The sequence below is a fragment of the Microcaecilia unicolor genome, chromosome 2 (assembly GCF_901765095.1).
Source record: "Microcaecilia unicolor chromosome 2, aMicUni1.1, whole genome shotgun sequence".
In the NCBI taxonomy this organism is placed as follows: Eukaryota; Metazoa; Chordata; class Amphibia; order Gymnophiona; family Siphonopidae; genus Microcaecilia; species Microcaecilia unicolor.
Window position 1 is genome coordinate 463,195,409 of NC_044032.1, and position 23,282 is coordinate 463,218,690.

Below are 23,282 nucleotides of genomic sequence, written 5' to 3' on the forward strand. Positions count from 1 at the left end.
TTCTCAACATCCAAGCCGTGAGAGCCAGAGACTGGAGGTTGGGATGTAGAAGTGACCCCTCGTTCTGGATAATAAAGGTCGAAAAACACTCCAATCTCCACGGTTCTTCGGAGGACAACTCCAAAATAAGAGGGAACCAGATCTGAAGGGACCAAAAAGATGCAATCATAGTCATGGTTCCTCGGTCTTGCCTGAGTTTCAGCAAAGTCTTTCCTACTAGAGGTATGGGAGAATATGCATACAGAAGGCCTGTTCCCCAATGTAGGAGAAAGGCATCTGACGCTAGCCTGTCGTGGGCCTGAAGTCTGGAACAGAGCTGAGGAACTTTGTGATTTGTCTGAGTGGCAAAAATATCCACCGATGGGGTGCCCCACGCTCTGAAGACCTCGCGGACAATGTCCATGTTGAGGGACCACTCGTGAGGTTGCATGATCCTGCTCAACCTGTCGGCCAGACTGTTTACACCTGCCAGATATGTGGCCTGGAGAAATATAAGTATAAAACAAAAAGTGAGGAGAGTGGATGAGGATACCAAAAATTTTTTATTATTCACATAAAAATTAAAAATTTGATGTTCATAAGAATGACTCGACACGGTCGTGTTTCGGCCCTAAGGCCTGCCTCAGGGGTCTTTATAACCTAAGTTAAACAATGAAACAAGTAAAAAATATTGTTACAAATATATCATGAACATGGATGTAATGAATAAAATAACAGACATTAGGTACAAATGTGTAACATAAATGTATGAAAAAAACAAACCACCAGATAATGATCTGTGACTCATTCTAATAATGTAACATTGAATGATAAGAGTAAACCGTATATATAAATATTTAAAAAGTTTGTTCTAAAAGAATTAATAAAATAATATGGATTATTAACACACATGGATAATGCTTTGAACAATGTATCAAAAAAAATTTTTTATATGTATAACACTGTATATTGTATCCAAATAATAAAGATGGTGATAGCAATTTTGTATAGATAATTAAAAAATTAAAAAATTGAAAATTATGAATTGTTAAGACACATGAATAATACTTTAAACAATACATCAATTGTTAAAAAGGGAAAATGTGTATATGTGCAATTGATAAAAATAATAATAATGATTAAAATAGTGTTAAATGATGTGTGAATATATGTATTTGAAAGAATATTTATGCATTTTTATACATTTATAATGAACATATGTTAATCTTAAAGGATTTTTTGTGAATTTTTTTTAAAAGAAAAGAAAGAAAATTTTTTTGAAAATGAAATAAATAAATTGTAAAATACCTCAGAGAATGTAGCTCAAAACGTGTACTCCGAGGGAAATAACGAAAAAAACTTTCTAAAATCTGTGTGTCCAAGAAATGATACAGAAAAAATTAATTAAGAAAAATTAATATAATGCAAGGAGAATAAAATACTGTGTGAATTGAAACGTATAAGGTGATGTTAGATAAAACAATGCTAAAAATGTATATTATGATAACATGTGCCTGGAGAAACTTAATTATGAGACAATAACAGTATAAAACGGAACGTTAAGGTAGAGAGGATAAGCACTGAATGAGAAGATATTGAATAGATAACAATAGATGTTATAAACTATGTATTGAAGACTAAATGTGGTAGAATCTCTGTATGTCAACTGGAAATTCGATATGTAAGCATACTGATATTGTAATTAATTAAATATATACAGGTAGAACTAACTTACCTCCTCTCTTCTAAAGAATATATATAAGAAATATATTGAAAAACGAAACAAGCTTGTAAAACTGCAAAAAAAAGGAAGCTAGTTACACTCCAAAAAAATCGTGAAATTATGATAAAGTAAATTTAAAAATGTAAAATTGACTTGATATAATAAATAAATTAAAAAACGTAGTATAATGGACACTGAAGTCTCTATTCTAACATATATAAAGAATCGGTATACCTAATGTTTATGTATAGAGGACACAAGATCGATATTATTATGTTGTTTATATATTAACGGCAATTGAAATCTAGATGAGGTGGAAAATTATCTGTCTTAAACAATCAAAAGTCCATGGACAAATTTAGTCTGCAATAGGAATTTTCCAGAACGTTTGTTTAGTGAGTACAGGGATATTGATGTATATATCATTTTACAAACCTATGAAATCTAGATCTACAAAGAGTTATATCCGTTTCAAAAGTGGCACGAATCTATTTGCCCAATTTCAAATGCCTAGTAGCGCGAAGAAGGTTGGTTTTTGGTACTTACCTCCTCTCCGAAGGGATGTCTGCAATTGTGAAATATATTTCCCCTTGAGTGTGAAGTCCATCTACTTGAGCTCCCCAACCCAGGAGGGATGCATCCGTCGTCAAAACTTTTTGTGGCTGAGGAATTTGGAATGGACGTCCCAAGATCTGATTGGATCGAATGGTTCAACCACTGAAGGGAGATGCAAAAACCGGTGGAGAGATGGATTACATCCTCTAGATTCCCTGTGGCTTGGCACCACTGGAAAGCTAGGGCCCATTCAGCTGATCTCATATGCATGCATGCCATGACATGAACTATGGAGGCCATGTGTCCTAAAAGTCTCAACATCTGCCGAGCTGTGATCTGTTGAGACGCTCGAGCCAAGGACACTAGGGCCAGAAGACTGTCTGCCCTTGCTTGAGGAAGATAAGCTCGAGACGTCCGTGTATCCAACAGAGCTCCAATGAACTCCAATTTATGTACTGGAACAAGATGGGACTTGGGATAATTTATTACAAACACCAGTAGCTCCAGCAGTTGAACAGTCATCTGCATGGACCATAGAGCCCCTGCTTCCTAAGTGTTCTTCACCAGCCAATCGTCGAGATAAGGGAACACATGCACTCCCAGTCTGCGTAGCGATGATGCAACAACTGCCAAGCACTTTGTGAAGACCCTCGGTGCAGATGCGAGACCAAAGGGCAGTACACAGTACTGAAAGTGCTGAGTACCCAACTGAAATTGAAGGTACTTCCTGTGAGCTGGAAGTACTGAGATGTGAGTGTAGGCATCCTTTAAATCCAGAGCGCATAGCCAATCATTTTCCTGAATCATGGGAAGAAGGGTGCCCAGGGAAACCATCCTGAACTTTTCTCGGACTAGGAATTTGTTCAGGGCCCTTAGGTCTAGGATAGGACGCATCCCCCCTGTTTTCTTTTGCACAAGGAAGTACTTGGAATAGAATCCCAGCCCTTCTTCCCCTGGTGGAACAGGTTTGACCGCATTGGCCTTTAGAAGGGCAGAGAGTTCCTCTGCAAGTACCTGCTTGTGCTGGGATCAAAGGATTGAGCTCCTGGTGAGCAATTTGGAGGCTTGGATGCCAAATTGAGTGTGTATCCTAACCAGACTATTTGAAGAACCCACCTGTCGGAGGTTATAAGAGGCCACCTCCTCCCCGACAGGCAAGCCACCCGGTACGGACAATTTTACTGCGGCTATGCTGCAATGGAGCCAGTCAAAAGCCCGTCCCTTGCTTTTGCTGGGGAGCCCTAGGGGCCTTAGGCGCACGGCATTGACGAAAAAGCACATGTTGGGACTGAGCCTGAACTGGATGCCGAGAAGCAGGAGTGTACTTATGCCTATTATAGGAACAGGGAGCACTACTCCCTCCAAAAAACCTCCTAGAACAGGAGGCAGTAGCAGAAGACGTCCGGCGGGAGACAGAATCCATGGCATCATGATGCTTTTTCATCTGATCAACCATATCCTCTACTTTTTCTCCAAAAAGATTATCCCCCCGGCAAAGAACATGTCATTCGCTGCTGGGTCTTATGATCCAGGTCAGACACGCGCAGTCATGAGAGTCTGCGCATCACTATACCTTGAGCAGCTACTCGGGATGCTGCATCAAATGTGTCGTAAGACCCCCTGGCCAGGAATTTGTGACACGCCTTCTGCTGCCTGACCACCTGGTGAAAAGGTTCAGCAAGCTCCGGAGGAAGTGCTTCAACTAAACTGGACAGTTGCCTCACCTAGTTCCGTAAGTGAATGCTCGTGTACAGCTGGTATGTTTGGATCTTGGCGGCGAGCATTGCGGCCTGATACGTTCTCCTCCCAAAAGAATCCAAGGTCCTAGACTCTCTGCCTGGGGGCGCCGAAGCTTAGTCTCTAGTACTCTTGGCTCTTCTGAGAGCACAGTCCACCACCATGGAATCGTGAGGAAGTTGGGCCTTCACCATTACAGGCTCTCAATGGACTCTGTAATGGGACTCGGACTTCTTGGGGACCACCGAATTAGAGAGAGGGCAAGACCAATTCCGCATCAGCACTTCCCTGATTGTATTGTGCAGGGGGGCCGTTGCAACCTCTGCAGGTGGAGAAGGATAATCCAGGAACTCGAGCATCTCAGCCTTGGGCTCATCCACAACCTCCATAGGGAATGGAATGTCCTTAGACATTTCCCGTACAAAGGATGAGAAAGTAAGGCTCTCAGGTGGAGACATCCTTACTTCAATCGGTGGAGAAGGATCAGAGGGAAGCCCACAGGACTCTTCCTCCAAAAAATACCTGGGGTCTTCCTCTTCTCCCCATGAGCGCTCCTCTTCGCCTTCGCTCGACGCCAGTCATTGAGACTCCTCGGTACCGATGAGGACGACGTGGAATCCTCACACCTCCTCGGGGTCTGTCCCAGGGGGCCTGCATAGCAGTAGGCCTCGAGACAGGTGGAGACCCACTCGATGCCTCGCTGCTCCCAGCTCGAAGCGGTCTTTCGGCAGCCATTACCTGGGCTCTCTGTGTTGCTGATGCCGCCTACCTCGGTACCAATGTCGATGCAGACGTCGAAGGACCAGACCGATCAGAAAAAATTCTCTCGCACTGAGCCTCTCAAGCCACCTGGGTCCTTTTCTTCATTAACTTATACAGCTTACAGGCAGCTGGAAGATGATCGGTCCCAAGACACTGGAGGCAGCACGCGTGGGGGTCGGTACCTAAGATGGTCCGGTTGCAGCGAGTACAGCGTCTGAAGCCGCTGGGAGTCTTCGATGACATGGGCGGGAAAATAGCGTCCTCGAAATCAAAAGGCTCGATTGTGGCAATTAAAAAGGCACAAAAAGGGAAAAAAGACGCGGCCGAACAGCCTAAAGGCGGCCGCCATGAAAAAAGAAAGGAAACTTGAAAAAATGAGGAAAAAACTAAAAAAAAAATAAATAAGGGAAAGAACTTTTTTTTTTTTTATTTTACTTGAGGAAGTTAAATAAAAGAAGAAAAAAGGGCGCGATAAACGCAAAAAAAAGTGGTCTCCTGAGCAAAACACAAGGGAGTAGCGGCGAGCACAACTCTCTCAAGGTGCGGAAGAAAAAGAACTGATCGCTGCACGTTCACGTCGCAGGCGGGAAGCCACCCACGCATGCGTGGTGGGTCGGCCCGCGCGATGGAACCTTTAGAAAGGTTTCTTCCGGCTCCTGGGCTGTCGCAGATGACGACCCACATGTAAGAATATTGAGCCTTCTTGTCCTCGGAGAAATATCCCCTCCACTATCAGAAAAACTCAACAAGCCAAATCGCTACAGAATGCTACATAGAAAATTCATGCTAACAGAATACCTCGGTCACATACACACAACACAAATGCCCAAAAGCATAAACATATTAAACCAAAACCTCAAGAAGCTACACCAAAGAAATAGAAAGAGCTGCATTTCCTCCTATAGCGTGCAAAATATAAAGATCACACATACCAGATAGAATGCAAATAGGCCAGAAAGACCTCTAAGCTGAAGAAGGCATGGCCTGGTAATGGACTTTAGAGTCCCCCCTCCCAAATTTCTGCCCTGGTCCCTAGGCACAGCCAACATCAGCTATGTCCGGACACATTTCAAATCGGATATATTCTAATCACAAAATAGAAAATAAATATTTTTTCTACCTTTCTGTTGTATGGTCATTTTTTTTTTTCAAATCATGTTGGTTCTAGGCTCTGATTTCTATTTCCCTCTTTCTTCTCAACACATTTGTCAGGGTTTCCTGCCCATTTCACACTTCTTCTTTCTCCATGCTCATCATCCATTTTCCATCTGTGTATCTATCTTTCTCCATATTCAGCAACTCCCTATACTTCCCTGTCCAGCATCTCTGCTGTGTCAATCTCCCTGTATTCATCATTGCCACTATATGTTCATGTCCCTATCCCCTCATCCTGTGTCCTGCATTATTCCTCTGTGTCCCTGTGTCCTTATGTCCCTCAAGTCCAGTATCTCCCTTCTATGTTCCTATTCTCCCCCAAGTCTGGCATCATCCATTTTGTGTCCATTTAACATCCGCATGCAGCCTCACCCTTCCTCCCTCTGGTCCAGCATCTGCCTTCAGCTCCAGCCCTCCATCTCTCCCTGCCTCCCTCAGTCCAGTCTTCCCTCTGTCCCCTTCAGTCCAGCCCTTCCTCCCTCCAGCATTCTCTGTCCCCTTCAGTGCTGCCTCTATTCCAATCAGCTCCAACCCTCCTCTCCAGTGCTTCTGGTGTCCCCTTCAGCTCCAGCCCTCCCTCTCTCCAGCAGTGCATCTGTCCCCTTCAACTCCAGTCCTCCCCTCTGTCCCCTTCAGCTCAATCCTTCCAGCGCTGCCTCTATCCCTTTCAGTCCAGCCAGCCCTCCCACTCCTTCCCTCTAGTGCTGCATCTGTCCCTTTCAGTCCAGGCAAACCCTCCCTCCCTCCAATGCTGCCTTCCCCTAAGAGAGTCTAGCATTTTATTTTCAGTGCAAAGAAGATCCCCAAAGGGCTGCTCCGGGGCCTTCCCTCCTCTGCTAGCTCCTGCCTTCTGATGTAACTTACTGTTTTGCTATGCAGGAAGAAGCCAGAAAAGAAGGAAAGACCCCGGAGAAGACCTGTGGGGGATCTTCTTCACAAACAGGTAGGTATCAAGACATGGTGGGGGCGGGGGGGGGGGGGGAAGGAGGAGAAGATGCCAGTGTTGGGGGGGGGGGGGGGGTTGCTGCAGGAGCAAGGCTTTTTATCATTCCCATGGAGCGATAAAACGTTTTGATCCCAAACATAGGGTAAAATGTGGCAATTTTTTTTTAACCATGGTCTACATCCCCATGTCATTCTCTATTCTGAATAGACCAAGGCCACATCAGATAAGGAGGGAGAATCAAAGACAGCCTCATCTGCCCTCTCTCCACTTCTGGAGATCTAAATGAGGTCTCTTAGGAGCCGGAGGGGCAGCAGGTTGAGAAACAAGCACCTTGCAGCAATCCTGACTGTCCCTGCTTCAGTAAAAGAGGCATAGTCTAAGAGCAATATAAACTCCAGAGAAAACAAAGATCCCGCCCCGAGGCTGTAAAATGGCAGCTGTGCTCTGTGTGTGATCAGAAAGATGTTGCTCCTTACTGCTAGTCGGCCTTGACAAAATGGCACCCATTCCCAAGCTCTACTGCAAACAGCATTCAGGCCATGCTGAAGAGCCTGAAGACCCTGGTATATTTGGCTGCTATGCCAAAACCAAAGAGCTGCTGCCACTGACCGTTTTCTCCCTGTCCCGCGGAATTCCCAGCTTGCACACAGTGAAATGCCCCGATGTCAGCTAGTGGGTCCCACAGTGTGAACACCGCTTAAATGCCTCCAAGGTATTCGCCAATAGTGCCAATTGTCACAAACGCTGCACATGTCCCAAGCAGCAAGTAAGGATCCCTCCCCTGCACCAAGCAGAACTTGCAGCCCTTCAAGCGATTCTGAATCAGACTTTAGTCTGACTTACCACTGCCGGTTGCGTGTCCCCCCCCCCCCCCCCCCCACACTCAAGCTCACAGTCTCCACAAGTCTTACACAGATGAAAAAGACTCAGGACCAATATTCTATCCTATGCTCTCCAGTAAACTTCTTCCTCCCCACCCCCAATAAAAAAAGCTCACAGTCTCCACAAGTCTTACACAGATAAAAAAAGGCTCAGGACTGATATTGTGTCCTACACTCTACAGTAAACCTCTGTACTTGTTTAATGTTGTGCTGGAAAAGGAGAGCTTCACAGGAAATAGGGGAGAGGTGAAAGGAGGGAAGAAGTAAATTTGCAGGGCATCAGAGAGAGATCTGAAGACTTCCAGATTTGACTCTGAAGACTCAAACCATCCACAAAACTGGGGACCAGCTGACCAACTGGACCAGGAGCAAAGTGCTCAGAACCAGAGGATGAAAAGTGTGTCCATACACCTGCTGGAGGTAGAAAATACTGAGGAGCTGGACTGGATGCCAAGAGATATGACTCAGCTCAGTTTTCAGCTCTTTATCCCCACCTACTGGTTGATAGACACAACTATCCCACAGGTTCAAGAACAGTGGGAATTTATATAATGGAATTATTAATTTTTCATACATTTAAAAGTGTAAGTCTTACAGGTAGCTTGTGTGTGCAGTGCAGAAAAAGGTAAAAACAAAGCCACTCACCAACACTGAAAATCTCTGGCTAACAGAATCAAACTGAAAAAAAGAATTAATCTTAGATATCAGAGTGCACAAATAAGCGAAGAGAAAAACAAATACATACATGATTTGTTTGGACAAAGAACCTCCATCTCTTCCTCAGGAGTAGCTATGTCCCATGGTATGCACTGAAAAGAGCTGCTGTTCCAGGCACATCGCATGCCCAATTCTGTAGCTAAACAGGCATTCCGACTGGAAAAGGCATCACAACTTTCTGGTGTAAAAATCAGGACATCGTCAAGGAGAAGGCTGTTGAATCCTCCAAATATATACATAGTGCTAAATAAGAAAGAAGATTTTTTTTAATAGGAGGCAATTTGTTGCATTCCTACCCTATTACGACAGTTAAAAAAAATAAGACACCAAATATACATACTGCAAATAGATCTACAGAGAAAAGTAATATAGAAATTCATTTGCAGGATATTCCTTTCTGTGAGATACTAAATCTGTTGTTGACAGAGCCACAATAATAGAAACTGAGTGTGAATGCATACAAAAAACAAGGCTTACAAACTCCTTCAAGAGACTATAATGCATTTAACAAGACTATTGATGCCAAGGTTAAGTCAGACTCTTAGAAATTTTTGAAATGGATGGTTTTGTTCCACTGATGTCTAACTTAGTCTTGCAAACCAAGTATCCATTTCATAGTTTAACCCTTTAGTGTCCAATGTTCCCATCAATCTGTTCCCATGTGGCTTATTATGGGAACACTGGACACTAAAGGGTTTTAATAAACTTGATTGACTACATTACATATTACAATATCAAAGCTGTTTACAAGAAAAACGTTATATAACATAAAGGAACTCCAACATATACAGGAAAGCACACAACACTCAAAACCCTCACTCCCACAAGATACTTTAAAAATCATTAGCACCCCACAACACATAAGAAAAAAATAAAGTAAACAAATGGGTTCTTAATATTACAGGGAGTTCATTCCAAAGAACAGGGGCAACCACACAAAGTCTACCGATTAGTGACAGACAAACTTCTCTAAGCCCTGGAGCCATCTTTAAACATTTACCCTCATCATATATCAGGTCACCTAAAGTTAGGCACCAATATGCAAGCTGTAGTTATGGATACTAGCACTTAAATATGTGACTTACAGTTTGACTTACAGTTAAGCATTTAAGTGATAGTTGGACGCTATGCAGTATTAAATAACTTCAGTGCGTAACTCACTTAGCGTGTAAATGTAAGGGGGCATTCACAGGGGGAGGTGCAGGGTCAGGGATCTCCCAACAGTTACATAACTTATAGAATACTGTTAGTTACTCACTTAACTGCACATTCAGGCACACACATTTACACGTGATATTGATATAGCTTAAGTGGGCTCGCCTACTTGTTGACACAAATGTTGACTTATGCTAATATTCTAAAACAGAATCTGACATTTGACATTTTTTCTCTCTCCCTGCTACACAGCATCATGTGCATGTCTCTCTCTCTCTCTTCTCGGCCACACAGTATTTCCTCTGTGTCTTCTGTGTGTCTCCTCCCCAAGTCATCCGTCACTTTTTTCTCTCTCCCTGCTACACAGCATCATGTGCGTGTCTCTCTTCTCGGCCATGCAGTATTTCCTCTGTGTCTTCTGTGTGTCTCCTCCCCAAACCATCCATCTGTCACTTTTTCAAGCCACTGCCCTCCCCCCCCCCCCCAGGTCATACATCATCAACCCCATCTCTCCTCCTTCCTTTCACCCTCTAGCATTGCTCCATTTCTCTCTCCTCCCACCCCCACCCTCTAGCTTTTTCCCATCTCTCCTCCCACCCCCTAGCATTGTCCTGTTTCTTTCTCTTCTTCCCCATCTAGCATTGTCCCATTTCTTTCTCCTCCGCCACCCCATCTAGCATTGTCCCATCTCTCTCTCTCCTACTCCACCCCACGTCATTCATTTCTTCACCAGCACCTCCACTCACCTGTTTGTTCCCCCACTCGCCGCTGCCTTCCCTCCCTGCTGCCACTTGCTCACCTGCCAGGCCACTGCCTTCCCCTCCCTGCCACTTGCTCGCCTGCCAGGCCCGCTGCCTTCCAATACCTGCAGTGGCAACAGGAAATAAATCGTGTCCTTCTCTTTCCTGCTGCCTACCCATTCCATCCTGTACTCCGTGGTTGCAAGCAAACAAAAACCAGGTGCAGAGCCACAGCCTTGTGCATACCACTAGCGGCTTTTGCCAGTCCTGCCCCCTATGATGTAACTTCCTGAAGGAGCAGAATCAGCAAGAGCCTCCAGCAGCAAGCAGCACATACAAGGCTATTTCCCCGCACCTGGTTTTGGTTTGCTGGCAGCCACAGAGTCCAGGAGGCAATGGTGAGGGAATTGGTAGGCAGCAAAGGGCACAGTTTCTATTTCCTATTGCCACTGCAGACATAGAAAGGCAGAAGACCAACCAGTGAGATAGTGGCAACAGGGAGGGGGAAGACATCGGCTGGGCACCAGGTCCCACATACCCCCTTGCTGATATCTCACCTACCGCTTGGGATACACGTATCCCTTGTTGGGAAACTATGGATTACACAACTGTATATATGCTGAGTGAACAAAATAGAATATGCACAAATCTGAGAAATAATCTGAGAAATAGCCTGAGGCTCAAATGCTATGTTCTGTTCCTGTTTTCAATATGCCTTTCATTTCACATCCCTACATGGAAATTAGAGGTCTAGCTGGAAATTTTCAACAAAACCCCTCACACATCAGATCTCTGCAGAGTTGGCTAGCTGTTAATGCAAACCTAGAGTAAATATTTTGCTCAATTTGAGGATTGGGCTCAATTCACAGAGAGGGATATGAAAGCATACCAATCAACAGAATCAATAAAATGACTAGTTTACTTAAACATGCGACAACATGCTTTCAATTCTATTTAATAAAGGCACAATTCACCCAAATATTTTTTTACTTTTGAAAGATGAATAAAGGACAGAACTAAAGAGTAAGAATCATAAGAGGATATTCAAATACACAGAATTCTTGTATCAGTCTGTAAAAAAAGTACTCAGCATATGCAGAGCTACCACAGAAGCTCTATTATACACTCTTTATGATGCCCCACACATCAATGAATCCTTATTCACCTGTGTGCATTTCATTTAGCTCTGACAGGCCTCTGACAAAAAGGTTTGCCCTGCTCAAGGATAATAAAGAACACCACAAAGTCTGGCCACAATTAGACAATTCCCATTACATCCAATGCGAAAGATCTTCGCAGAGTTAAAGCATTTTTGTTCTTTAATGGAAAAAAAAAAAACACAAGAAATTTAGCATCCTTTGAAAACACCTTACTCTGTTTCTATATGTTATCTAAACCTTCCGGGCCTTGCACAACTTAACTGCTATATGATCTACTATAATAAAACTCACCCTCAACGTTCTGAAGACAACGTTCTGAAGTCACTCAGTCACTCACTGAAGGGTTCATGGATTCATGGTGGTGAAGCCACAACACTGACCATGTCTCTCTGCCCCGCCCTCGCATGACAGACCAATCAGAAAAAACACCCTCAACATTCTGAAACACAAAGGACCATCACAACACCGTTCCCAGGCAACACTAGGCAACGTAAGACGGATCAATCAGAGGAAACTACGTGACAATAAGGGAGGAGCATTCCCCAGCAGAATGGCTCATTATCTGTGCAGCACGGAGAGCACAGAACCACCGCTGGAACGAGAGAAGAATATTCCTGCTGTGGGTATGTGCAAAAATAGACCGGGGGGGGGGGGGGGGGGGGGGGGGGAGAAATTTTTAAATGCCTAATGCCAGTACTGAAGAGTGCCAGAGGGCCTATAGCACAGACTATATTTGGGATCACTTGACATGGAGTCAGAGGAGCCGGAAAACAACGTGCCCGTCACCATCTGGGACGTGGGCAAACAGGACAAGCTGCGGCCCAGCTGGAAGGATTACCCGCGACCCAGCCAGCAGCAAACAGCGACCAAGGAAGGGGGAGGAGTACTCCTTCCCTGCCTAGGAATCGCTGGAGACTGGCTGCCAAACTAACGAAATAACAGCACACCGACGCACCACCTCCATCATTCCAAAGGCATCCACTCTTTCTTCAACAGAAATGCAAACTAATAATACAAAACAAACAAAGAATACATGGTTTCTCAGGCGGCTGCAGGTAACTCCCCACCCCCTTCCTCTTCCCCTTTTGCCGAAGCGGCCAAGGACGTGCCCAACCATCCCCAGCCTCAGGCAAGCTGTCTCCCACCTCGGGGATTCCCCGAGCACCCGGAAAAAGACGGCGCAGATTCCTGCAGCGCATAAATGTTCCAGCATCCCCCTGCAGCCGGCCTGAAATGGACCAAACATACCGGATCACCCCCCGACGGCCCAAGACTGTGCTCTTCTCCCTTCCGCCAACTTAAAACAACCATCCCCGTTCTCACGCAAGCCGTCACCCACCTCCAGGATGCCCAGAACCCCAGCCCAATGGAAAAAGATGGCGCTGTTTCCAACAGCACATTTCTCTTCCAGCATTCCCCTACAGCAGCCCTGAAATGGCCAAAAAATACCGACAAAGAACGTGCTCCTCTACCTTCCGCCCATCTAAAACAACACTGCTGCCTCAGCACAACACAAAAAAAAAAACATGGAAAAAAAAAACAACACTCAACAAAGGCTGACCCCCCTACAACCACATTTACATTTCACCAACAGAAAGACCCCCTCCACAAACCTCCTTGACAGACAAAACCACACAAACACAATACAACAGAAACACACCCTCAAAGCCACACACCAATCCAACCCACTTTGCCAGCACAGCACATCCCCCAACCCCCAAGCAAAAAACAAAACAAAAAAAAAGACACACATAACAACCTGCACACACACCGCACCCTCACACCCTCACTCACACACACACACACAAAAAAAACCACATGCTAGCGCCCGTTTCATTGGTTTCGGAAACGGGCCTTTTTTACTAGTGTTATTTAATATGCATTGCATCTATCATGCTATATTTTAAGCCTAATTTCATTCACAACTTTATATCCCTTCTCAGTTTCAGGCACACCCCCTCTTACCTACACATGAGTACAAACCCTTTTTCATACATACATATCCTTACACAAGTTTACAAATAGTCATTAAATATGCATACAGAAATACAATTAGATCAACTGGACATAGTTTCACTAGAGGTAGGTCTTATCAGACAAATCTGATTAATCTGTTTGACTGGGTAACCTAAGAGTTGGATTGAGGGAGAGCACTGGATGTATTTAGATTTTAGCAAAGCCTCTGACCCAGCGTTCAATAGAAAACTGAGTGCCCTTGGTAAGGGGTCCTAAGGTAGAAGACTGGGGAGGACCAAGTCCCCAGAAAGAATCGCTATTTCCAACTCAGAAGAAATTGCATGCAAATGAGCTGCACGGACTTTTACTGTGCAGCTCATAGGAAAGGCTGCCAGGGCATGTGCACGGCATTCATTCACAAAGCTGCACATGCCCACAACAGCCCTCTGAAGCATTTCACTGCTTTCCTACATGCATACAAGCTGCGTGTATGAAAGCCATATTTCCAAAACACAATTTTAAATTATTTTGCCAGTCTGGAGCCGGGAGGGCCGCTGCAAGAGACCAAGAAGCAGAACTAGCAGGAGGGAGCTGCTTTCCTCCCTGCTGACCACCAAAGCCTCCCCCTAAAGAGCATAATTTGAAACATATTGTTTTCTGCTGGTCAGACAATAGAACTTTTTAGATTTTTTTTTTTTTTGTAATACTTCGAAAGAGGCTGGTTTTATGGGGAACTAATCTAGGGAAGTGATGACCCAGACTTCTGAAAGGGCTACAGTTGATCCAAAATTCCTAAATACATAACACTGAAATGGGCCAGGACCAGAGAGTTGGCTGTGCTCTGTGGAGCTGCAAGAGAGCCCAGTTGGACAAAAACAAAGATTCCACTGCTTACGACTGCTCCAGACCTCCCAGTAAATGCTGCTCACTAAATGTAGGCAGTCCTTGTTGTACATCGCAAGTAAAAGGCTGTGCACCCCACAGAATGCACATCTAAATACTAATCAGCTCATTTGCATGTGATTCCACATTGAGAGCCTGCAAATAGGTGGGAAAATGTGGGATACAAATGCAACAAAAATAAATTCCTGTTGGCTGACACCACAGATGGAAAACAGCAGGAGAACTCCATCATGCATCACCTGCTGAATACTGTGGTCAGTAAACCAGATGGAGATGGTAAAAAATGCACGGTGCTGGCCTGGTAAGTTCTGTGCATCAGGCCCTGGTTTAGAAATCAGCTGAGTGGAAGGTGACAGAAGATAGAGGTAAATGGAGCTCATTCTGAGAAAAAGGTTGTTAGCAGTGGTGTGCCGCAAGGTTCAGTTCATGGGCTGGTTCTTTCTAACATTTTTGTAAGCGATATTGCTGAAGGGCTTTCTGGTAAGGTTTGCCTCTGCAGATACCACCAAAATCTGGAATAGGGTAGACACACCTGCTGGTGTGGATAACATGAGGAAGGACTTAGCAAAGCTAGAGGACTGGTCTGGAATTTAGCGGCTTAGATTCAATGCTAAAAAATGCAGGGTCATGCATTTCAACTGCAAAAAAACCCAAGGGAACAGTACAGTTTAGGAAAGTGGTTCCCAGTCCTGGAGGCACCCCAGCCAGTCAGGTTTTCAGAATACTCCATAATGAATATTCATGAGAGATTTGCATGCACTGACTCCACTGCCATGCAAATCTGTCTCATGTATATTCATTGTGGATATACTGAAAACCTGACTGGCTGGGATGCCTCCACGGCCAGATTTGGGAACCACTGGTTTAGGGGATGAAGAACCTTTGTGCACGAAAGAGCAGCAGGACTTGGATGTGATCATACGTGATAGTCTTAAGGTGGCCGAACAGGTAGAAAAAGTGGCAGTGAGAAACTAGAACGATGCTTAGGTGCAAAGGGAGAGGAATAGCTAGTAGAAAAAAAAAGGAAGTGACGATGCCCCTCTATAAGAGTCTGGTAAGACCTCATTAGAATATTGTGTTCAATTCTGGAGAACGCACCTTTAAAAAGATATAGAACAGGATGGAGTCGGTCTAGAGGGCAGCTATTAAAATGGCCGGTGGTCTTAGTCATAAAGCGTACCAGGATGAACAAAAATCTCAATATGTGTACTTTGGAAGAATGGAGACAGAAGGGAGATATGATAGAGACATTTAAATACCTACGCAACATAAATGCACAGGAGGTGAGTCTTTCAATTCAAAGGAAGAACTGGAACAAGGGAGAATGAAGATGAGATATAACCTGAGGAAATACTTCGTCACTGAAAAAGTGGTGAATTCCTGGAACGGCTTTCCAGTGCAAGTGGTGAGATGAAAACAGTACCTGAATTCAAGAGAGCTTGGGAAAAGTACATTATTCTGAGAGGCTGCTGTCTCTTGCTATTCACCAAATAAGAAAATGAGCTAGATCCAAAGAAAATTGAACATTTTACTCCCCCATACTTAATATGGAGAAAAGGAGAAACAGGGATGACATGATACAGACGTTCAAATATTTGAAAGGTGTTAATCTACAAACAAACATTTTTTTGGAGACAGGAAGACGGTAGAACTAGAGGACATGAATTGAGGTTGAAGGGGGGGGCAGACTCTGGAGTAATGTCAGGAAGTATTTTTTCACAATAATGGAATTCAAACATGTGTGGGATAAACACAAAGGAATGCTGTTTAGAAGGAATGGATCCACGGAATCTTAGCGGGGATTAGGTGATGACACCAGTAATTGGGAAGCGAAACCGGTGCCAAGCAGACTTCTACAGTCTACGCCCTGATAGTGACTGAATAGATATGGATGGGCTGGAGTGTAAATTTTAAGGGGTTTCGACATTAGCTTCAGAACTTAGTACAAGAACAGTGTTGGGCAGACCTCTACGGTCTGTGCTCTGAGAATGGCAAGGACAAATCAAACTCAGGTAGAAAGTATCACATACCATGTAAAATGAGTATATCTTGTTGGGCAGACTGGATGGACCGTACAGGTCTTTATCTGCCGTCATTTACTATGTTACTATATGTAATGCATTTACAAGGAAACTTCCTAGTAAAATACCACTCCCAATCCAAGGTCTATGAAACAAAAATTGCACTGCCCACAGAGCCCTACCTTCCTAGTGCGTGTTGAAATATCTTGGAGAGGAAGGGTAGGAGGGAGATGGGGCGGTAGTTGGAAGGGCAGGTAGGGTCTAGTGATGGTTTTCTGAGGAGTAGTGTGACTACAGCATGCTTGAAGGAGTCAGGGACAGTTGCAGTGGAGAGAGAGAGGTTGAGGATATGACAGATTGGGGGGGGGGGGGGTGACAGTAGGAGAGATGGTGTTTAGTAAGTTAGTGGGGATGGGATCAGAGGAACAGGTGGTGCATTTCGAGGAGGAAAGAAGGTGGGCGGTTTCCTCCTCAGTGATATCAGGAAAAGAGGAGAAGGCGGCCTGGGTTGGTTGGTTGAGGGAGTGGGTTAAAGGGTGAAGAGGAAGAGGTGGCTTGGTAGTGAATTCGCTTCTGCACCTTGTCGCGGAAGTAGTCAGCCAGTGATTGAGGAGAGAGTGGGGGGGGGGGGGGGTGGGAGCGGAGGGCACTTTGAGGAGGGAGTTAAGGGTGGCGAAGAGACGACGAGGGTTGGAGCCGAGAGAATTAGTCAATTGGGTGTAATAGTCCTGTTTGGCAAGGAATAGGGAGGACTGGAAGGAGGATAGCATGAATTTGTAATGAATGAAGTCGCTATGGGTGTGAGATTTCCTCCAGAGGCGTTCAGCAGATCGGGCGCAGGAGCGAAGGTATCGGATGCAGGGGCTTAGCCAGGGCTGGAGATTAGTTCACCTTGTGGGACGGGAGATGGATGGTGCAAGGGTGTCCAGAGCAGATGAGACAGCATTGTAAGCGGAGACAGCCTTATCAACAGACTCGGAGGACATGATGGAGGAGAGGAGATTAGAGATACTAGAGGATAAGGTGGGAGATTCCTGAAAGTAGTGGTTAGTGTTGGGTGGGACTGAGGGGGAGGGTGATGAAGTGTGAAGGTGATCAGGTGATGATCTGAGAGAGGAAGAGCAGAGCCACAGAAATTGGAGGGTGAGCAGGTAGAGGACGAGGTCAAGACAATGGCCAGTTTGGTGAGTAGGGGTGGTAGAGCTCAGCTGGAAGTTGAAGGAGGATGTCAGAGTAAGGAACTGAGAAGCGTAAGAGTCGGATGGGTCGTCAGCGTGTATGTTAAAGTCTCCAAGAATGAGGGATGGAGATGAGGGTTCAAGAAAGACAGACAGTCAGGCATCGAAGTCAATAAGGAAGGAAGAGGGGGACTTATCAGGGGGGCGGTAAATGACTGCAACTCTGAGTGGCAGCGGGTAGAATAGACGGATGGAGTGAACTTCAAAGGATGAGAAGCAATGAGACTGCAGGAGGAGGAGGGGTTGAAAACTACAGGAGGGCAAAAGTAAAAACCCGACGCCTCCTCCGCAGCCAGCTGGGCGGGGAGTGTGGGAGAAAAGATAACCTCAACGGCATAGGGCCGCAACTGAGGCAGAGTCGTTGGGGGTGAGCCAGGTTTCAGTTAGGGCGAGCAGTTGAAGGGCACGGGAGATGAAGAGATCATGGAAAGTTTGTTGCAGACCGAGCGGGCATTCCACAGGGCACACGAGAAGGGGAGGGAAGAGGGGGGAGGAGGGGAATAGAGATGAGATTGGAGACATCCCGGAATCATTTGCATGAATAGGATGAGAACAGGTGTTTGCATGGATAGGACGAGAGCTAATGTGGAGGACCAGGATTGGGATTAATGTCCCCAGCGGAGAGCAGGAGAAGGAGTAAGAGTACGGAGAAGAGTAGGAGAGGTACGACGACAGCGACGAAGGCGAGATGTACTCAGACAGAAAGGAGATGGATGAATAGAAGGTAGGAAATATTTAAGGTTGAGAGCTGAGAAAAAGGAAGAGGAAAAAAAGAGATGGTGAGATGATGAATACAGATGGTGGACAATGTGTTCCTGCAGTGTACAGTGGTTTAAGATGGAGAAACAAATTAGGAAGGGACAGTACCAAGAAGAAAAAGTGTACTGCAGCCATAAGTAGTAACTGAGAGAAAAGTAGATGTAAAGAGAAAAAAGCCCTGCGCGCCGTTAGGCGAGCGGCACCTAGAGCGGAGGCCCTAAGTGGACCTGGGAGTCACCCTGGAGAAGGCTATAAATGATATGCAGATGAGCTGCAAGTCCTCCACAGCACCAGAAAGGCAGCCTGTGGTAGAGCTGGGTACCTCTCAGCTGAAGAAAAGGCTTATCAGGGGTTAGGCCAAAGTCAGCATTCCTCCCCCTGAGGGACGCCTGATCCTAGCCAAAAAGCACCTGGAAACCCTGGCACTTGGAGCGAGGGCCCTGGGAAGATCGGGGTGGACCTGGGAGTCACCCCTGATACAGCTGTGAGGAAATTCAAAAGGGCTGCAAGTCGTCCACAGCACCTGGTGGGAGCGCTGGGCACCTAGAGCGGAGGCCCTGAGTGGATCATTGTGGACCTGGGAGTCACCTCGGAGAAAGCTGTAAATGATATGCAGATGAGCTGCAAGTCCTCCACAGCACCTGAAAGGCAGCCGGTGGTAGAGCTAGGCACCTCTCAGCTGAGGAAAAGTCTTACCAGGGGTTAGGCCGAAGCCAGCATTCCTCCCCGAGGGTCGCCTGACAACACAACAGAGTAGTCCTCCTGCATGTACCCTAAGTTCCTGTCAAAGGATGTTTTGGAGTTCCATCAGAATCAGCTGATTTTCTTGCCAACATTCTTTCCCCATCATGCCCATCCTGGCGAAAGCAGCTTGCACACCTTGGATGGCAAGAGAGCATTGGCCTATTACATAGAGCGGACAAGGTCCAACAGGTGCTCCGTCTAGCTTTTTGTTTGTTTTGATCCGATTGCATTTCCTTCACTTATGCCTAGTCTGAGCTGGCCCTAGAGAGTAATGTCACGGCTCATGATGTCTGAGCCATGGCTGCTTCAGTAGCCCACTTGAGGTCAGCCTCCATTGAAGAAATTTGCAAGGCTGCAATGTGGTCTTCAGTCCGCACATTCACATCTCACTACTGCCTTGAGCAGGATACCCGACGCAACAGTTGGTTTGGGCAGTCAAGTGTTGCAGAATCTGTTTGATGTGTAGAAGCCAACTCCACCCTCCTAGACTCATTTTACGTAGTTCCAGGCTGCACTCTCACTCATTTTGTATATAGTTTCAGGTTAATCTGTGATTATGTCCTCGGCGTTCCAAGGCCCAATTAACCAATGTTTGTTGTTTTTGGTAAGCCTGAATGTTAGGGATACCCCAATTGTGAGCATATTGGAGCCCATTTGTCCTCAGAGAAAGTGAAGATACTTACCTGTAGCAAGTATTCTCCAAGGAAAGCAGACTTCATATTCTCACAATCCTGCCCACCTCCCCTTTGTGTTATCCCTTGGTTATTTTATTTTTAGCTTTAGTATTAAACTGAGAAGACTGCGTTCGTGCAATGGACGGGAATGTACTCACACATACGTAGTGGAGCGCGGCTCCTGCTCCACAAAGCTGTACATTTTTCTTTTTTTTTTTTTTTTACTTTGGCAAAAATGTCAGACCCGACGTGGATCAGCGTCAACCCACTTGTGAGAATATGAAGCCTGCTGTACTTGGAGAGTACCTGCTACAGGTAAGTATCTTCACTTTTTTGTTATGGCATAGTATTGTACTAATGGTCTTGAACTGTGCGGAAAGGCACTTGTGCATGCGAGGTGGGGTCACAGTGTGTGCTCTTGAAGGTGTATTAGCTTGTTTAACCCATTAGTGCCCAACATTCCCACCATATGGCTTATTATGGGAACATTGGGCACTAATGGGTTAAGCTCCGTTTCCGGTGACTTGGATGATGTCATCCACATGTGAGAGTGAATGGCCTGCTGTCTTCGGAGAATACCTGCTACAGTTAAGTATCTTCACTAAACATTTCTAGTAATGAAAATAGGTGTGGTAAAGATGATTGAGGATCTGTGACATACAATACAACGTTATCTGTATATGTAGAAAGCTTAAAAGGAAAATTATCTACTGTTACACCATTAATATTGGCAGATTCTTTATCGCAATAAGCAGGGTTCTTCTACAGGGGAAGCATCAGCTATTATTTGTTAATTTGTAAATAGCTAGGTTTAAAGTATATCATAAAATTTTTGAATAAATAAAGGGGAAAAGGGTCAACGACCAGGAAAAGGATCTAGGAGTCATCGTTGACGATACTTTGAAACCCTCTGCTCAGTGTGCTGCATCAGACCATTGTAGTCAGACCATTGTATAGTGCATTGCAGTAATCCAGTCTTGATGTTATTATGGCATGCACAACTGAAATAAGATTTCCCTTCTCAATGTAAGGAGAGAGGCAGCGTAGCTGTCACAAATAACAGAAGCAGCTTTTGGAGGAAGTGATGTCATCGTTGGAAATGGACGCCTGAGTCTTAAGCTCCATCGGAGCAGTGTATAAATTTGCTTTGTTCCCAGCTCCCTGACCCCACCAACTTCGGAGTGGTTGCCCAGTTGTGGACTACGAGATGTTGACACGAAAGCGGTTAGAAAAATACAAATTCACTGCAGATCAACGAGATCACACAGCTGGTTCAGGCCGGACACCAGCAAAGCTGCGTGCCAAAATGGTGCCCATTGACTCGGGGTCAGATACAGAAGATCCAGCCGAGCTCCAAGAAAGCGATGGAGAACTTACTAAACAAGATGTGGCTAGATGGTTTAAGGCACTGAAAGCAGAAATGTTGGAAGTGCGAAAAACGATCCAGTCAGCGGTGGCTGACATGCAGAGAGAAATGCGTGAGAATGGGAATCTAGTTAAACAGGTGGAGGAAAAGCTTGAAAACATGGATGGAGATGTGCAGGAGCTGCGTTCTGAACTTCACCTTGTAAAAGAAGAACGAGAAAATATGAAGTTGGCACTTGAGAATTTGGAGAACCGCTCCAGGCGATGTAATTTGCGTTTTAAGGGAATCCCCAAATTGGAACAGAATAATAACTGTGCTCAAATAATTCAAGAGATCTGTACCAAGCTATTGGCTTCGGCAACTGGAGAGTTGTCCGGGGAACCCTTGCCCGAGATTAAGCTTGACCGGGTTCATAGAAGCCTGGGGTCTCGACGTGAATCGCAGCCTAGAGACATTGTTGTTTGTTTCCATGATTTCACTGTTAAAGAAACAATATGGAAGGCGGCGAGATCCTTGGGGGAGGTCCCTTGGGAAAACCATAAAGTTTTGGTGTTCCAGGATTTGGCGAGAGGAATGCTCCAGAGGCAGAAGGAATTTCGAGATCTTACCAGATATCTTCAACAGTCTAACATCTGCTACCGTTGGCTCTATCTGTTTGGATTACAGTTTACAGTGGCGAGACAATCCAGGGAAGTTACCACTGTGGTTGAGGCTTGAAAAATACTCCTGGAGATGGGTTGTAAGGACCTGCCGACAGGAGCACTTACAGGGTCCCCCTCCTGCAGCAATGCAGGCAAGGAAAGGGTCCACATGGCAGAAAGTGCGCTCCGGTTGGGGACCCTTGGCACAGCCCCAATTTGGGGCATTGAAACAGATGATTTGAAACATTTGGTTTACTTAAAACTTATCTGTCTCTCTTGGTACAAGCTGTTTAAGGTTTATTGCCTTTGGCTTCTCACCTTTCTGGTTACACAGAGACTGGGGTTGATCCTGTGTGTTAGGGGATGAATGATTATTTAGTATGAATAGGTTCTGTTGTGGATCGGGAGTATGAGTGAGGTTGGCTTGGAAAATCAGTGGGTGGAGGAGGGGGACGGGAACATTCGCTGGCAGGCAATAATGCTGCTCAGCTAGGGGGATGTGGGGGGGGGGGTGAGATGTCAGATGGGATCTTCTGGGATGCCTTAAAAACAGTGGTTCAGGGCCACTTCATCAAATGGGGGGGCACGTAGGAAACGAGACCGAGAGAGAAAGGAATTGGAGTTGAGATCGCGATTGGTGTACTTGGAGAGACTACATCAGTGGGGAGAGTCAGTTAAGGTATTTCGGGAGCTGTGACAATGTCGTATGGAGCTTAATAAGTTACAGGTTGAGCGAGTAGAATACATGAGAAGATTGGTCCAACAAAGGTTTTTTTGAATTTGGCAATAAATCAGGCAAAATGTTAGCTAATTACCTTCGCCATCGACAACAGTTATCTACTATAATGAAAATAAAAGGTCCAGGGGACAAGTTGTATTACCGGGATAGAGACATTCAAGAACAGTTTACCCAGTTTTACCAATTTCTATATAGTAGAGAAGTGGAGGAAGAGATAACATTGATCCAAGATTTTCTGCACGGGCTGGAGTTACCAAAATTAACCAATGAGGAATATGCGGAGCTGGAGGCCCTCTTCCACCTAGAGGAAATTATGTCAATAATAAAGGGTCTTAAGGGGGGAAAGGCTCCAGGCTCAGATGGGTTCTCAGCGAAATTTTATAAAATATTTGTAGGAGAAGTAGGCCCACTACTGGTTAGTGTGGGGGAATGAATGTTTCTTTTTTTTTTTTTTTTTATTTTACATTTATTCAAATACATTTATGCTATCCACATAAATTCACATTCTAGAAATAAAACAAAACTTCTATATTGGGAATTAATTCCCTTAATAAAGGCAAAATAAACAACAATTTAGTCCACATAATATTGATCCAAGAACTAGGAAATATAAATGTAGGTAAACTAACAATACTTTTTGAAACAGACAGAGCCAGAAAAATTGCAGCTGGGCTTCACGCTATCACTCAGGAACTACTGCAGTACTTTCTTTAGAAGATACAAATTCTAAT

General features: G+C 45.0%; 1 protein-coding gene across 1 annotated transcript in view; it reads right to left on the minus strand.

The window, feature by feature from the left end:
- ATRN (attractin) overlaps positions 1-23,282 on the minus strand; it is a 626,429-nt gene that overhangs the window by 382,749 nt on the left and 220,398 nt on the right. Inside the window, 1 exon segment of the mRNA XM_030190990.1 lies at positions 8,484-8,698. Within this exon segment, the coding sequence (XP_030046850.1) occupies positions 8,484-8,698 (215 nt within the window).